Source organism: Oryctolagus cuniculus, chromosome 2 (assembly GCF_051225735.1).
Source record: "Oryctolagus cuniculus isolate XC-2025 breed Fujian yellow rabbit chromosome 2, ASM5122573v1, whole genome shotgun sequence".
NCBI classification, from domain to species: Eukaryota; Metazoa; Chordata; class Mammalia; order Lagomorpha; family Leporidae; genus Oryctolagus; species Oryctolagus cuniculus.
The window spans coordinates 95,885,423-95,902,641 of record NC_142868.1 but is presented as its reverse complement, the minus strand read 5'-3'; the positions used below and the strand labels follow the sequence as shown (position 1 = coordinate 95,902,641).

The 17,219-nt window shown below is 39.0% G+C and overlaps 1 protein-coding gene across 1 annotated transcript in view; it reads right to left on the bottom strand.

The window, feature by feature from the left end:
- Positions 1-3,925: 3,925 nt before the first annotated feature.
- LOC100354896 (uncharacterized) overlaps positions 3,926-17,219 on the bottom strand; it is a 147,012-nt gene continuing 133,718 nt past the window's right edge. Inside the window, exon 6 of the mRNA XM_089325973.1 lies at positions 3,926-4,043. Coding sequence (XP_089182099.1) covers positions 4,039-4,043 — 5 coding nt within the window. The 3' untranslated portion in view covers positions 3,926-4,038. The remainder of the gene's footprint in view (positions 4,044-17,219) is intronic.

The window sequence follows — 17,219 nt, the reverse complement described above, 5'->3', positions numbered from 1 at the left end:
GCAGCAGAGGTGTAACACATCCCAGGCAATCCAATATGGGATGTGAGCATCACAAGAGGCAGCTTAACCTGCTGAGCAACAAATAACATCCAACTGTTTTCTATTAAATGTACAAAATAGAAGTGCTATGTGAAATCAAAGTTATCATTTAAGTGGAAAAACAACAGAAATGTATTCTCATCTCCAAAGATTTGAGAAAATCTTCCATTCAATTATACTAATTTAATTATATACCATAAAATATTCTGAAAAAAATTCATGGTCATGAATAATTATATTGGAAAAGAATTGATAAAGATTTTGACTCTATTTTTATCTATTTATACAGAAGGTGGACAAAAAGTTTACCACTAATGAGATAGTTCTAATTATTAAATCTATTTAATTTTTCAAATACACCAATCTACACCCACAAAAGAATGCAAGAACAAAAAAATTTGAGAATAAAGGGAGATTTTTGGATTCAAAGTTAGTATTGCTGTACTACACTTTAATGAAAGAATAAACAATATTACCTAGCTTCATTTTGAGCCTTGAAGTAATTGGTACCGAATTTACCTTGCCACCATAAACATGAAGAAAACAGAAAAATGAGACCAATGTAAACAGATACTGGACAACAGCAGCATTGGGCCATGATCCCTGAGCAGAAAAACAAAAGAGACCCCTATAAAATGGGACCCCTTTATATTGGAAGAAGGTAGCTCAAGGGGAGGGAAACTAAGGTGGTTCTGGGCTGAGTAGACCTTGTGTTGTCAGAGGCTGAAGCAGGTGTGATTTGGGAGGCATAGAGAGGGAAGAAGGAAGCTACACAACGAAAGAACTGAAGAAATTTGCATGAGGATCTCTGTATTGATGGATAATAAGCTGTGTGTGAATCAGGTAAAACTAGGAAGCCAAAGATAAAACCATTCCTCAAACTGGGAGGTTTCCAAGTTCCAAAAGTTGCCACTTTTGACCCAGCCCAGCCATGAGAATTTTTGGTATTTTAGATGAAAGCCACCTGATGGAAGACCTCTCTCTCTCACTTTCTTGCTCTCTCACTCTCACTTTTTCATTCTCTTGCTCATCCTCATCTCTATCCTTGCATGCCCATAAGTAAACAAATAAGTTTAACAAATAGACTGAGATAAGGTAAATGCAGTTATATTAATCCATAGAAAATCATATTTTTAAAAGAATAAAGTGCTAAAGTATATAAGCAAATAGCTAGGACAAAATATATCCTCAATGAATAAATAAACCCAATTAGCTAAAGCAAGAAAGAAAACTTGTAAGCAAAAACAGAAATAAACAACAAATAGGCAGTACAATGTATATGGATTGTACCTTATGGATGATTTACCTTAACTGTAAAGGCTGTAAACATTCCTATTATATCAATTGTCATACTGAATTAAAAAATCCACTCCAACTATCTGCTAAAGAAGCTAAATTTCTAAAAGAAATGAAAAGTAAATTAAATAACAGTACACAGACAAGTTAAAATAAAAAGAGTACCTTGCCAACACTAGTCATAATAAGAAAGGCTGAATATATTGATAAGAAGCAACATATATTTCAGAACATGGCATATTGCTAGGGATAAAAACAAGTTTCCATATTGACAAAATGACCAATTGACAAGGAATATATAATTATTTTACATATATACAAAATGACAGAGCTTCAAAATTTGCACACATAGGAATAACTGATGACTGAAGTGAGAATCATTTGTGTACATAAATGATAGCTGAATGTTTCAGTATTCATTTACACTGTTATAATAAAAGATGAAATACTACCTACTAACTGGGTGAAAACATTTTCAAATCGCATGTCCCAGAAAGTACGTGTATCTAGTATGTGTATGTGTGTGTGTGTTTGTGTGTGTGCACACTCTAAACTCATTGGTAGAAAAGCAAAAAGTCCAATTAGAGAATGCACAAAGAATGAACATGCATTTCACAAAGGGGTAGGTATATACACATAGAAAGTAAGTACATGAAAAATAAACAACTTCACTAGCCTTTATGGAAATACAGATTAAAGACAGAATGAGATACTACCACAATCTATTGTACTGACTAAAGTTTATGCAGGTAATATAAAGTGGAAACGAGGATTTGGAGTGACTAGACCTCTACAAATTACTTGTTGGAATGTAAGCTGAAATATCATCTCTGAAAAAAAAATCATGGCTGTGTCTTATAAACACACATCACCATATGAGTATAATTTAGAAGTAGTATTCTAGTTTATTTAGCTTAGGGAAATGAAAATTTAACATTCACAAAAAATTCTGGATATGAATATACATAACAGCTTTATTAATGCTCAAATGGAAACAACCTAAATGTTTTCCAGTGGGCAGATAGATAAATTATGGTACATCTATTCAGTTGAATTATTACTCAACAATACAATTTACAACATAAATGGATTTCAGGAGCATTATGCTAGGTAAAGGAAGCTAGACACAGAATCTACATGTTGTATTATAAAAAATGTACTCTATAGACAGAGAAAGCATATGTATAGTTCCCAAGTATTGAAGTTGGCAATGGGATGAACTGCAAATGGGCATGAAAGGAATTTGTGAGTGGTAGAAATGGCGTATTGGGTAAAGCCACCGCCTACAGTGCTGGCATCCCATATGGGCTCTGGTTTGTGTCCTGACTGCTCCACTTCAGATACAGCTCTCTGCAATGGTGTGGAAAAGCAGGAGGAAATGGCCCAAGTCCCTGGGCCACTGCACCCACATGGGAGACCCAGAAGAAGCTCCTGGCTCCTGGCTTCAGATTGACACAGCTCCGGCCATGCACATGTCCATTTGGTGAGTGAACCAGCAGATGGAAATCCCTCCCCCATTTCTGCCTCTGGTTCTCTGTAACTCTGCTTTTCAAATAAATGAGTAAATCTTATTAAAAAAAAAAAGAATTTTCGTGTTAGTTGTATAAACTGTATATACTAGAACTTTACTAAGAATCATTAAATTGCACTCAAACAATGGGTTCATTATACCTAAATCATGCTATTCTGTAAAAAATCATAATTGAGTATGTAAAATATAATGGTGCATCATGTGGTTTATGAAATAAATTAAAATTAGATATTCAAGAAAATAATATGAAGGTGAAGAGGAGAAAAGTTAAAAATATTATATTGTAAAGTTCTATTATGTAAAGCAATATAATATTATTTGAATGTAAACTTTTGTCATTTAAACCCTATATCCTAGACCCTAAAGGAACGACTAAAATAATAAAATTAAAAGTTATGTATAACTGGCCGGCGCCGTGGCTCAATAGGCTAATCCTCCACCTTGCGGCGCCGGCACACCGGGTTCTAGTCCCGGTTGGGGCGCCGGATTCTGTCCCGGTTGCCCCTCTTCCAGGCCAGCTCTCTGCTATGGCCAGGGAGTGCAGTGGAGGATGGCCCAGGTGCTTGGGCCCTGCACCCCATGGGAGACCAGGAAAAGCACCTGGATCCTGGCTCCTGCCATCGGATCAGCACGGTGCGCCGGCTGCAGCGGCGGCCATTGGAGGGTGAACCAACGGCAAAAGGAAGACCTTTCTCTCTCTGTCTCTCTCTCTCACTGTCCACTCTGCCTGTCAAAAAAAAAAAAAAAGTTATGTATAACTCCCATCTAAGAGTGAACCAGGAGATAGAAGTGCTCTCTCTTTTTCTCTCTCTCTCTAACTCATTCAAATAAATAAATAAATCCTTAAAACATTTTAAATGTTCATAAAATGGAACTAAAATATGAGCTTATGTTGATGCAATACTAATTTTAAATTCATGTGCTTTCCATTATTATGCATTTTCTATAGTTATGAAAATGTCTTTTTGCCAAAAAATTGTACCAAAATAAACTCATACTTTTAACTCCACTTTTCATGAACTTTTTGAAGTTCCCTCCTGTATGTTTCACTTACCTCACTGTGCATTGTAGGACAGCCAGGACTGTTGCTCCTACCCAGGCAATTGATCCAACATCTGGGTTCCATTTGCTGCATGAGCACCTGCAGCTGTACTTCTATGTAGCTTCCTTGATTACACTACAGGGAAGAAAGGATTGCAAACTTTTAAGAATCAAATTTGGAAGATTACATCTATGACTGCATCCTATTTACCAGGACTGCTACTTGGTCTAAATGAAACTATACTGGATGATTGGAAATACTTCTTCTTTAATCTTCAATAAGATACGATAAGCATGGTGAACAAATAAAATCTACATGCAGACAGTAAGTATCTTTCAATATAATATTCTGGAACCCATAGCTTTTATCACTCAGAACATAGTAAATAGTCTCTTTTGCCCACCTTTGCAATTTCAATAATGAATTTTCTCCTGAGTAAGCTTACAATTACAATATATTTTTAAAGATTTATTTATTTATTTGAAAGTCAGAGTTACACAGAGAGATGAGGAGAGGCAGAGAGAGGTCTTCCATCTGCTGGTTCACCCCCCACCCCCAAGTTGGTCACAATGACTGGAGTTGCACCGATTCAAAACCAGGAGCCAGGGGAGAGGAGCTTCTTCCAGGTCTCCCATGTGGGTGCAGGGGCCCAAGGACTTGGGCCATCCTCCACTGCTTGTTTAAGCCATAGCAGCGCGCTGGATCAGAAAGGGAGCAGCCAAGAGTTGAACTGGCATCCTTATGGGATGCTGGCAGTGCAGGCGGTGGCTTTACCCACTATGCCACAGCACCAGCCACACAATACATTTTTTTAAAAAGGACTTTGGTCAGGTTATTGAGACGGCAGTTAAAATGCCACTTTGGATACTGCATGCTGTACTGGAGTGCCTGGTTTGAGTCCCAGCTCCTTTGCTTTCTATCCCACTTCCTGATAAAGTACACCCTGGGAGGCTGCAGGTGATGACTCAAGCACTAGATCTTTGCCAATCATGTGAAAGACTGAGAGGATTTCCTGTTCCTGACTTCACTCTGTGTCTGTCCTGCTTGTTGAGGATATTTGGGGTGTTAATTAGCTGACAGAAGATCTCTGTCTCTCTTCTATCTCTCTGTCTCTGCCTTTATAAAACAAGTAAAAATAAATTAAAATTAAGGCAAAATACTAATTATGCATGCTATAATAGAATGTAATTTTTTTAAAAAAATTAACAAAACCCTTGAGACCAGAAACCATAAATGAAGGGGCAGAACTAAAAGTGGAGCTTAATTGTATCAGTGAATTCACTCTGACTGTCTAGGTCCTTTGTGTGTGGCCTCACTCTCCTCATCTACACTAGCACAGGTGTCCTCTTTGGGTGACCCACCCAGCCAGAACAAGCACAACAGCTTACAGAAGTCCTCGAGAAGGATCCATCAGTAAGGGGCAATTCATGACGTTAAAGCCTCAGATCTGAGATTAAGTAACATAATATTTGAGGTAGAAGTAGATTTTAATGGATGAGTTGTTTTAAGATATGATTTGGAAATGCGAGATTTTGATCAAATGCTGTAAGAAATTTAAAAAGTGAAAACTCCAGAAGCACTGGAGACCTCTATGAGACATATTAAATGTTCAATCAACTGAAAATCATGTACTTGTGCTTCAGTAGGGAATATTCTGGTTCTTAAATTGTTCATAATTTCTCATTTTAGCCTGTCAATGTGTGTTGTACTTTGCAATCAAGTAATCAAGTTTCCTTTCTTCATCTTGGTAGAATAAGCAACATCGAAAGGATTATGGTTTTTAGTTGTGTTTCCACTGAAGATTCCTTTCCATCAAATTCCTCCCATCTTGAATATGCTCTCTGTATATCAGTATGTGATATTTTTTTTTGACAGAGTTAGACAGTGAGAGAGAGAGAGACAGAGAAAGGTCTTCCTTCCCTTGGTTCACCCTCCAAATGGCCACTATGGCCTGCGCACTGTGCTGATCTGAAGCCAGGACCAGGTGCTTCCTCCTGGTCTCCCACGTGGGTGCAGGGCCCAACCAACTTGAGCCATCCTCCACTGCCTTCCTGGGCCACAGCAGAGAGCTAGAATGGAAGAGGAACAACTGGGACAGAATCTGATGCCTGAACCAGGACTAGAATCCAAGGCACCAGCGCCACAGGCAAAGGATTAGCCTAGTGAGCCGTGGCGCTGGCCCCATTGCCCATTTTCTGTCATTTAGTGTTCCACATTTCCATTAAGATTTTACTGATGTGCTAGAAACAAAGGCGAGCTGTTTCAAAGCCTCTCCCATTCTCTTCTTTTCATATTGATTCTCTTATTATGTCTTTTAATATTTAATCTATCCTCAAAATATCTTTGATATAGGAAGACAAATCATTTTAAGTTCAAGTTAAAAATGTTTGACAGGAAGAGTGTGTGTATATGCAATAAGTGTATCACACATTGTATTGCTACAAGAGTGGTTCTGCCAGATAAAATACAAGATACCCTAATACTGTGTGGAACACAGTTATACTAAAATTTATGCTGTTTAACTGAATTTAAATTTAACTAAGAGTTCCATCTTTCTTTATATATGACCATCTTAACTGAAAGACATAAAACTTCTCAAATTAAATAATGAGATGATGACACATTGTCCATTATGGTTATTCCCCTTCTGTAACCAAGGATGTGAAGTTACTTTGATACTATATAAATTTCTACTTCCATCAAACATTTAACCGAGCCGGCGCTGTGGCTCAATAGGCTAATCCTCTGCCTTGCAGCACCGACACACCGGGTTCTAGTCCCAGTCGGGGTGCTGGATTCTGTCCCGGTTGCCCCTCTTCCAGGCCAGCTCTCTGCTGTGGCCCGGGAAGGCAGTGGAGGATGGCCCAGGTGCTTGGGCCCTGCACCCGTTTGGGAGACCAGGAGAAGCACCTGGCTCCCAGCTTTGGACCGGCACAGTGTGCCAGCTGCGGCAGCCATTGGAGGGTGAACCAACAGCAAAAAGGAAGACCTTTCTCTCTCTCTCTCTCACTGTCCACTCTGCCTGTCAATAAAAAAAAAAAAGGTGGGGAGCCAAGATGGCGGAATAGTGAGGGCGCGCACCGATAGTCCGGGAAAATTTAGTTTAATAAAAGGGGAGTTACAGTAGCCTCAGAAAAAAGAACCAGGAAAATATTGCAGAGGAAACTCTTCTGGATCGAGTGGCCGTGAATCGGAGGACCTACTGGGAGAAAAAGGTCGCCCACCACGCGGAAGCCGAGCTGCGGGACCGAGCCGCGGGACCAAGCCGCGGGACCGAGCCGTGGAAGCCGCAGGGTCTGCACGCAAGGGCTCAAAGGGGAGTGCGTGCCTCACAGACAACAGCAGGGAGACTTGGGACGTCCAGGGCTCCGAGTCCACACATCGGCGCTGGAAGGGGAGCGGACCTGCGTGGAGAGCGTGGGAGCCCACAGTTCGGGACACCAGCGGCAGACTCAACACACCAGCGCTGGAACGCGAGGTGAGCCGAACCTCAATAGCCCGAGACACCGGCAGGCAAGCGGAGAGAGGAGACTAGAGGGAACGACCCCCGGGGGGGGTGGAAAGTTCACCAGGCTAACTGGAAGAGAGAGAGAGAGAGAAAAAAAAAGGTGACTGGTACGGACATGGGTTTCTCTCTCTCCGCTCACCTCTCAAGGGCGAGCAAGACAAAGAGCAGGTGCCATCTTGGACATACGTCATAAGCAGAGCGACCTCAGGTCTGCACCGGCCCTGAGCCTAGCAGAAAAACCTGACTCTGCAGGCAAAGAGTTTCTGGAAAAGACCCGGGAGGCACAGGCAGTCAAAGCCAAAATCAACTATTGGGATTGCATCAAATTGAGAAGTTTCTGTACTGCAAAAGAAACAGTCAGGAGAGTGAAGAGACAACCGACAGAATGGGAAAAAATATTTGCAAACTATGCAACAGATAAAGGGTTAATAACCAGAATCTACAAAGAGATCAAGAAACTCCACAAAAACAAAACCAACAACCCAATTAAGAGATGGGCCAAGGACCTCAATAGACATTTTTCAAAAGAGGAAATCCAAATGGCCAACAGGCACATGAAAAAATGTTCAAGGTCACTAGCAATCAGGGAAATGCAAATCAAAACCACAATGAGGTTTCACCTCACCCCGGTTAGAATGGCTCACATGCAGAAATCTACCAACAACAGATGCTGGAGAGGATGTGGGGAAAAAGGGACACTAACCCACTGTTGGTGGGAATGCAAACTGGTCAAGCCACTATGGAAGTCAGTCTGGAGATTCCTCAGAAACCTGAAGATAACCCTACCGTTCGACCCAGCCATCCCACTCCTTGGAATTTACCCAAAGGAATTTAAATTGGCAAACAAAAAAGCGGTCTGCAGCCTAATGTTTATTGCAGCTCAATTCACAATAGCTAAGACCTGGAACCAACCTAAATGCCCATCAACGGTAGACTGGATAAAGAAATTATGGGATATGTACTCTTTAGAATACTATACCGCAGTAAGAAACAACGAAATCCAGTCATTTGCAACAAAATGGAGGAATCTGGAACACATGATGCTGAGTGAAATAAGCCAATCCCAAAGGGACAAATACCATATGTTCTCCCTGATTGGTGACAACTGACTGAACACCAAAAAGGAAACCTCCTGAAGTGAAATGGACACTATGGGAAACGGTGACTTGATCAGCATAGCCCTGACTGTTAATGAACAACTTAATACATTATCCCTCTTAGTAGTTTTTTTGTCTGTTCTACTTAATACGACTGGTTTAATTCTGTAATTAATACACAGTTATTCTTAAGTGTTAAAAATTAACTGAAATGTGATCCCTGTTAAACATAAGAGTGGGAATAAGAGAGGGAAGAGATGTATAATTTGGGACATGCTCAAGCTGACTTGCCCCAAATGGTAGAGTTAGAAACATACCAGGGGATTCCAATTCAATCCCATCAAGGTGGCATGTGCCAATGCCATCTCACTACTCCAAGTGATCAATTTCAGTTCACAATTGATCATAATGAAAGGACTAAGAGTCAAAGGGAGCACATAAACAAGTCTAGTACCTGCTAACACTAACCGATGGAATAAATAAAGGGGAGAGTGATCCAACATGGGAAGTGAGATACTCAGCAGACTCATAGAATGGCGGATGTCCTAAATAGCACTCTGGCCTCAGAATCAGCCCTAAAGGCATTCGGATCTGGCTGAAAAGCCCATGAGAGTATTTCAGGCATGGAAAGCCAAGACACTCTGGCAAAAGACCTCTGTGAGTGAGATCCCAGTGGAAAGAACAGGTCTTCAAAGAAGGAGGTACCTTTCTCTGAAGGGAGGAGAGAACCTCCACTTTGACTATGACCTTGTCCAAACAAGATAAGAATCGGAGAACTCAGAGGGCTTCCATAGCCTTGGAAACTCATGACTGGAGCATAGGGAGATTACTGATGCCATAGACAGGAGTGTCAATTGGTAAAGCTAACAACAGGAGTCACTGTGCACTTACTCCTCATGTAGGATCTCTGTCCTTAATGTGCTGTGCATTGAGATTTAATGCTATAACGAGTACTCAAACAATATATTTCACTTTGTGTTTCTATGGGGGTGCAAACTGTTGAAATGTTTACTTGATGTGTCCTAAACTGATCCTCTGTAAAAAAAAAAAAAAAGAAAGAAATTATCAGTTCCCAACTTGACTCTCACTGGGATTAAACATGACAATAGGTCTGATCTGATTTCATCATCATTAAAAAAAATCATCTATTATTTTTCACTTTATGTTTCTGTGTGAGAGCAAACTGTTGAAACCCTTACTTAATGTATACTAAGCTGATCTTCTGTATATTAAGATAATCGAAAATGAATCTTGATGTGAATGGAAGGGGAGAGGGAGTGGGAAAGGGGAGGGTAGTGGGTGGGAGGGACGGTATGTGGGGGAAGCCATTGTAATCCATAAATCATACCTTGGAAATTTATATTCATTATATAAATGTTAAAAAAAATAAATAAAGGTTCAATAGAGTGGTGTTAGCAAAAAAAAAAAAAACATAATGACAGGAAGTAGCTTTCAGTAAGGAAGCTAGGAAGATTTCATTTAAGTTGAAGAATCAAAACAACATATTTAATGATCTTTATAAAAGAAAGAAAAATGTGGGAGTATAATCAAAGGATAAAAGATGATTAGGTTGGAAGATGAAGAAAAATGTAATCAATGTGATTATAGTCAATGACAATGACTATTGAGAAAATAGATTTAAAAAGTCCTACTTCTTAAAAATGTGCAAATTTATGTGTATGATAATAATTCACTTTATTAATCCAATGCAAAATACCTACATATTTCAAAACAATATGTATAATGCTACTTCAAAAACTTCACATGAAATGGATTTAATGATTTAGATTTAGAAAAAAACTTGAAATAGATGTATAGATATTTATAATACACATTTTCCATGTGTGTTTAAAGATTCTTTATATGAATGGATGAAAATTTTCTTGCACAAAAATAAACTTCTCTTTGAATTTCCTCCTCAAACTTTTTGAAATACTCATTGTATGTAATATGTGAATATATACTGTGTATATTTTAGATTTTATTAGTTTTTCAAGTAATTAAATAAAAATAAAATGAGAATTTACAGGTGAATTTCAAGCATAGAGATCTTTTTTATGTCTCTGGTGTTTTAAGGGACTACCTATCTCTTCGACACTGAGTAATTGCTGAGACCACATTAGGAGACCAATCTTGTTAAATGTACCATAATTAACTACCTAATCCATTTCTGATGGAAATTTGAATGTCCACCTCCCATTTTTTCCCTATTTATTTGTTGATTTATTGTCATTACAAGCAACATTGTATGAAACAAAATGTGCAGATGTGCTTGTGGTCTACTCCTTTTGTTCCCCTAGCATATATTCCTAGAAATGAAATTCTTGGATTAAATGGCATAATTAGTCCAATCTTTAATTACACAAGGCATCATATTCTTGGGAGTCCTTGTCATTGAGTTGTCGCAATTGGAGAAAAACTCAAGTAGTAATTTTTATTAATCCTGTCTTCCATCTTTCAATTAGTAACCATAGTTTAGAATTACTGATATTCCCAGATGACAAGGGAAGGTTTTCTTTTTAGCAGAACATTACTACAATAATATATATGTTCAGATAGCATTATAAAACAAATATTCTCTGAGGTTTATAGATATATGGTCTAGACAACAATAAGTGTAATTAATGTGCGGTTAAATTTTTTTTTAACTTTTATTTAATGAATATAAATTTCCAAAGTACGATTTATGGATTACAATGGCTTCCCCCACATACCGTCCCTCCCATCCACAACCCTCCCCTTTCCCACTCCCTCTCCCCTTCCATTCACATCAAGATTCATTTTCGATTATCTTAATATACAGAAGATCAGCTTAGTATACATTAAGTAAGGATTTCAACAGTTTGCTCCCACACAGAAACATAAAGTGAAAAATAATAGATGATTTTTTTTAAATGATGATGAAATCAGATCAGACCTATTGTCATGCTTAATCCCAGTGAGAGTCAAGTTGGGAACTGATAATTTCTTTCTTTTTTTTTTTTTTTTACAGAGGATCAGTTTAGTATACATTAAGTAAAGATTTCAACAGTTTGCACCCCCATAGAAACACAAAGTGAAATATATTGTTTGAGTACTCATTATAGCATTAAATCTCAATGCAAAGCACATTAAGGACAGAGATCCTACATGAGGAGTAAGTGCACAGTGACTCCTGTTGTTAGCTTTACCAATTGACACTCCTGTCTATGGCATCAGTAATCTCCCTATGCTCCAGTCATGAGTTTCCAAGGCTATGGAAGCCCTCTGAGTTCTCCGATTCTTATCTTGTTTGGACAAGGTCATAGTCAAAGTGGAGGTTCTCTCCTCCCTTCAGAGAAAGGTACCTCCTTCTTTGAAGACCTGTTCTTTCCACTGGGATCTCACTCACAGAGGTCTTTTGCCAGAGTGTCTTGGCTTTCCATGCCTGAAATACTCTCATGGGCTTTTCAGCCAGATCCGAGTGCCTTTAGGGCTGATTCTGAGGCCAGAGTGCTATTTAGGACATCCGCCATTCTATGAGTCTGCTGAGTATCTCACTTCCCATGTTGGATCACTCTCCCCTTTATTTATTCCATCGGTTAGTGTTAGCAGGTACTAGACTTGTTTATGTGCTCCCTTTGACTCTTAGTCCTTTCATTATGATCAATTGTGAACTGAAATTGATCACTTGGAGTAGTGAGATGGCATTCGCACATGCCACCTTGATGGGATTGAATTGGAATCCCCTGGTATGTTTCTAACTCTACCATTTGGGGCAAGTCAGCTTGAGCATGTCCCAAATTATACATCTCTTCCCTCTCTTATTCCCACTCTTATGTTTAACAGGGATCACATTTCAGTTAATTTTTAACACTTAAGAATAACTGTGTATTAATTACAGAATTAAACCAGTCGTATTAAGTAGAACAGACAAAAAAACTACTAAGAGGGATAATGTATTAAGTTGTCCATTAACAGTCAGGGCTATGCTGATCAAGTCACCGTTTCCCATAGTGTCCATTTCACTTCAGGAGGTTTCCTTTTTGGTGTTCAGTCAGTTGTCACCAATCAGGGAGAACATATGGTATTTGTCCCTTTGGGATTGGCTTATTTCACTCAGCATCATGTGTTCCAGATTCCTCCATTTTGTTGCAAATGACTGGATTTCGTTGTTTCTTACTGCGGTATAGTATTCTAAAGAGTACATATCCCATAATTTCTTTATCCAGTCTACCGTTGATGGGCATTTAGGTCGGTTCCAGGTCTTAGCTATTGTGAATTGAGCTGCAATAAACATTAGGCTGCAGACCGCTTTTTTGTTTGCCAATTTAAATTCCTTTGGGTAAATTCCAAGGAGTGGGATGGCTGGGTCGAACGGTAGGGTTATCTTCAGGTTTCTGAGGAATCTCCAGACTGACTTCCATAGTGGCTTGACCAGTTTGCATTCCCACCAACAGTGGGTTAGTGTCCCTTTTTCCCCACATCCTCGCCAGCATCTGTTGTTGGTAGATTTCTGAATGTGAGCCATTCTAACCGGGGTGAGGTGAAACCTCATTGTGGTTTTGATTTGCATTTCCCTGATTGCTAGTGACCTTGAACATTTTTTCATGTGCCTGTTGGCCATTTGGATTTCCTCTTTTGAAAAATGTCTATTGAGGTCCTTGGCCCATCTCTTAAGTGGGTTGTTGGTTTTGTTTTTGTGGAGTTTCTTGATCTCTTTGTAGATTCTGGTTATTAACCCTTTATCTGTTGCATAGTTTGCAAATATTTTTTCCCATTCTGTCGGTTGTCTCTTCACTCTCCTGACTGTTTCTTTTGCAGTACAGAAACTTCTCAATTTGATGCAATCCCAATAGTTGATTTTGGCTTTGACTGCCTGTGCCTCCCGGGTCTTTTCGAGAAACTCTTTGCCTGTGCCAATATCTTGAAGGGTTTCTCCAATGTTCTCTAGTAACTTGATGGTGTCAGGTCGTAGATTTAGGTCTTTAATCCATGTTGAGTGGATTTTTGTGTAAGGTGTAAGGTAGGGGTCTTGCTTCATGCTTCTGCACGTGGAAATCCAGTTTTCCCAGCACCATTTATTGAATAGACTGTCCTTGCTCCAGGAATTGGTTTTAGATCCTTGATCAAATATAAGTTGGCTGTAGATGTTTGGGTTGATTTCTGGTGTTTCAATTCTGTTCCATTGGTCTATCCATCTGTTTCTGTACCAGTACCATGCTGTTTTGATTACAACTGCCCTGTAGTATGTCCTGAAATCTGGTATTGAGATGCTTCCAGCTTTGTTTTTGTTGTACAAGACTGCTTTACCTATTTGAGGTCTCTTGTGCCTCCATATGAATTTCAGCACCAATTTTTCCTGATCTGAGAAGAAGGTCTTCGGTATCTTGATTGGTATTGCATTGAATTTATAAATTGCTTTTGGGAGAATGGACATTTTGATGATATTGATTCTTCCAATCCATGAGCATGGAAGATTTTTCCATTTCTTGGTATCCTCTTCTATTTCTTCCTTTAAGGTTTTGTAATTTTCATCGTAGAGATCTTTAACGTCCTTGGTTAAGTTTATTCCAAGGTATTTGATTGTTTTTGTAGCTATTGTGAATGGGATTGATCTTAGAAGTTCTTCCTCAGCCATGGCATTGTCTGTGTATACAAAGGCTGTTGATTTTTGTGCATTGATTTTATACCCTGCTACTTTGCCAAAATCTTCTATGAGTTCCAATAGTCTCTTAGTAGAGTTCTTTGGGTCCCCTAAATAAAGAATCATGTCATCTGCAAAGAGGGATAGTTTGAGTTCTTCCTTCCCAATTTGTATCCCTTTAATTTCTTTTTCTTGCCTAATAGCTCTGGCTAGAACCTCCAGAAATATATTGAATAGCAGTGGTGAGAGTGGACATCCCTGTCTGGTCCCAGATCTCAGTGGAAATGCTTCCAACTTTTCCCCATTCAATAGGATGCTGGCTGTGGGTTTTTCATAGATTGCTTTGATTGTATTGAGGAATGTTCCTTCCAAACCCAGTTTGCTTAGAGTTTTCATCATGAACGGGTGTTGTATTTTATCAAATGCTTTCTCGGCATCTATTGAGATAATCATATGGTTTTTCTTCTGCAGTCTATTAATGTGGTGTATCACATTGATTGTCTTGCGCACATTAAACCATCCCTGCATACCAGGGATAAATCCCACTTGGTCTGGGTGGATGATCTTTCTGATGTGTTGTTGCATTCTATTGGCGAGAATTTTATTGAGGATTTTTGCATCTATGTTCATCAGGGATATTGGTCTGTAATTCTCTTTCAGTGCTGCATCTTTTTCCGGCTTAGGAATTAAGGTGATGCTGGCTTCATAGAAAGAATTTGGGAGGATTCCCTCTTCTTCGATTGTTCTGAATAGTTTGAGAAGAATTGGAGTTAGTTCTTCTTTAAATGTCTGGTAGAATTCAGCAGTGAATCCATCTGCTCCTGGGCTTTTCTTTGTTGGGAGGGCCTTTATTACTGTTTCAATTTCTGTCTCAGTTATGGGTCTATTTAGGTTTTCGATGTCTTCCTGGTTCAATTTAGGTAGGTTGCATGTGTCCAGGAATCTATCCATTTCTGATAGGTTTCCCTGTTTGCTGGCATACAAGTCCTTGTAGTAATTTCTGATGATTCTTTTTATTTCTGTGGTGTCTGTTGTTACGTTTCCTTTTTCATCTCTGATTTTATTGATTTGGGTCTTTTCTCTTCTTTTTTTAGTTAGTTGGGCCAATGGGGTGTCAATTTTGTTTATTTTTTCAAAAAACCAGCTCCTCGTTTGGCTGATTTTTTGGAATGTTTTTCTTGATTCAATCCTGTTGATTTCTTCTCTGATTTTAATTATTTCTCTTCTCCTACTAGATTTGGGTCTGGTTTGCTGTAGGTTTTCTAGATCCTTGAGGTGAATAGAAAGCTCATCTATTTGGTGCCTTTCCAATGTCTTGATGTAGGCACCTATTGATATAAACTTTCCTCTTAACACTGCTTTTGCTGCGTCCCATAAGTTTTGGTATGTTGTGCTGTTATCCTCATTTACTTCCAGAAAGTTTTTGATTTCTCTTTTGATTTCTTCTATGACCCATTGTTCATTCAGGAGCATGTTGTTCAATCTCCATGTGTTTGCGTATGCTCTAGGGATTCCTGAGTTGCTAATTTCCAACTTCATTCCTTTATGGTCTGAGAAGCTGCATGGTATGATTCTAATTCTTTTGAATTTGCTGAGACTTGCTTTATGGCCTAGTATGTGGTCAATCCTAGAGAAGGTTCCATGTACTGCTGAGAGGAATGTAACGTCTTTAGCTGTAGGATTGAAAGTTCTGTACATATCTGTTAGATCCATTTGGGCTATAGTGTCGTTTAAATCTACTGTATCCTTGTTGATCTTCTGTCCTATTGATCTGTCTATTTCTGAGAGTGGAGTATTGAAGTCCCCAGTACTATTGTATTGGGGTCTAAGTCTCTCTTTAAGTCCGTTAACAAATCTTTTAGATAAACTGGTGCCCTGTAGTTAGGTGCATATACATTGATAATTGTTATATCTTCCTGTTGAATTGATCCCTTAATCATTATGTAGTGTCCCTCTTTGTCTCTCTTAACGGTTTTTGTGGTAAAGTTTATGGTGTCTGAAATTAAGATGGCTACGCCCACTCTTTTTTCATTTCTGTTGGCATGGTATATCTTTTTCCAGCCTTTCACTTTCAGTCTGTATGGATCTTTGTTGGAAAGATGTGTTTCTTGTAAGCAGCAAATAGATGGGTTTTGTTCCTTAACCCAATCAGCCAATCGGTGTCTTTTAACTGGACAGTTCAGGCCATTCACGTTCAATGTGACTAATGATAAGTGGTAACTTTGCCCTGCCATTTGCCAAAGATAAGTTCTAATATATGCTTTGAATTCCCTGTGATCTTTTGCTGTGAGGTTTCCTTCCTTGGTTTTCTTCCTTTACCTTCTTTCATATTGATGACCGTGTTTCTGTGTTTCTGTGTGTAACACATCTTTAAGCATCTTTTGCAGGGCTGGACGAGTGGCAACAAATTCTTTCAATTTCTGTTTGCTATGAAAAGTCTTTATTTCACCTTCATTCACAAATGATAGCTTTGCAGGATATAATATTCTGGGCTGGCAGTTGTTCTCTCTTAGTACCTGGGCTATATCTCGCCATTCCCTCCTAGCTTGTAGAGTTTCTGATGAGAAGTCAGCTGTGAGTCTGATTGGAGATCCTCTGAGAGTAATCTGACGTTTCTCTCTTGCACATTTTAGGATCTTTTCTTTATGTTTCACTGTGGAGAGTTTAATTACAACGTGTCGTGGTGAGGATCTCTTTTGGTCGTGTTTATTAGGGGTTCTGTGGGCTTCCTGTACTAGGATTTCTCTGTCCTTCTCCAAACCTGGGAAATTTTCTGCTAATATCTCACTAAAAAGGCCTTCTAATCCTTTCTCCCTCTCCATGCCTTCAGGAACTCCTAGAACCCGAATGTTGGGTTTTTTAATAGTATCCTGAAGATTCCCAACAATATGTTTTAGATTCCTAATTTCCTCTTCTTTTCTTTGGTCTGACTGTATCCTTTCCTGTTCTCTGTCTTCTAAGTCCGATATTCTCTCTTCTGCTTCACCCATTCTGTTTGTAAGGCTCTCTATTGTGTTTTTCATTTGATCTATTGAATTCTTCACTTCAGTCACTATCCCAGTTTCCTGTTGTACTAGTTGTTTCGTTTCATTTTGATTCCT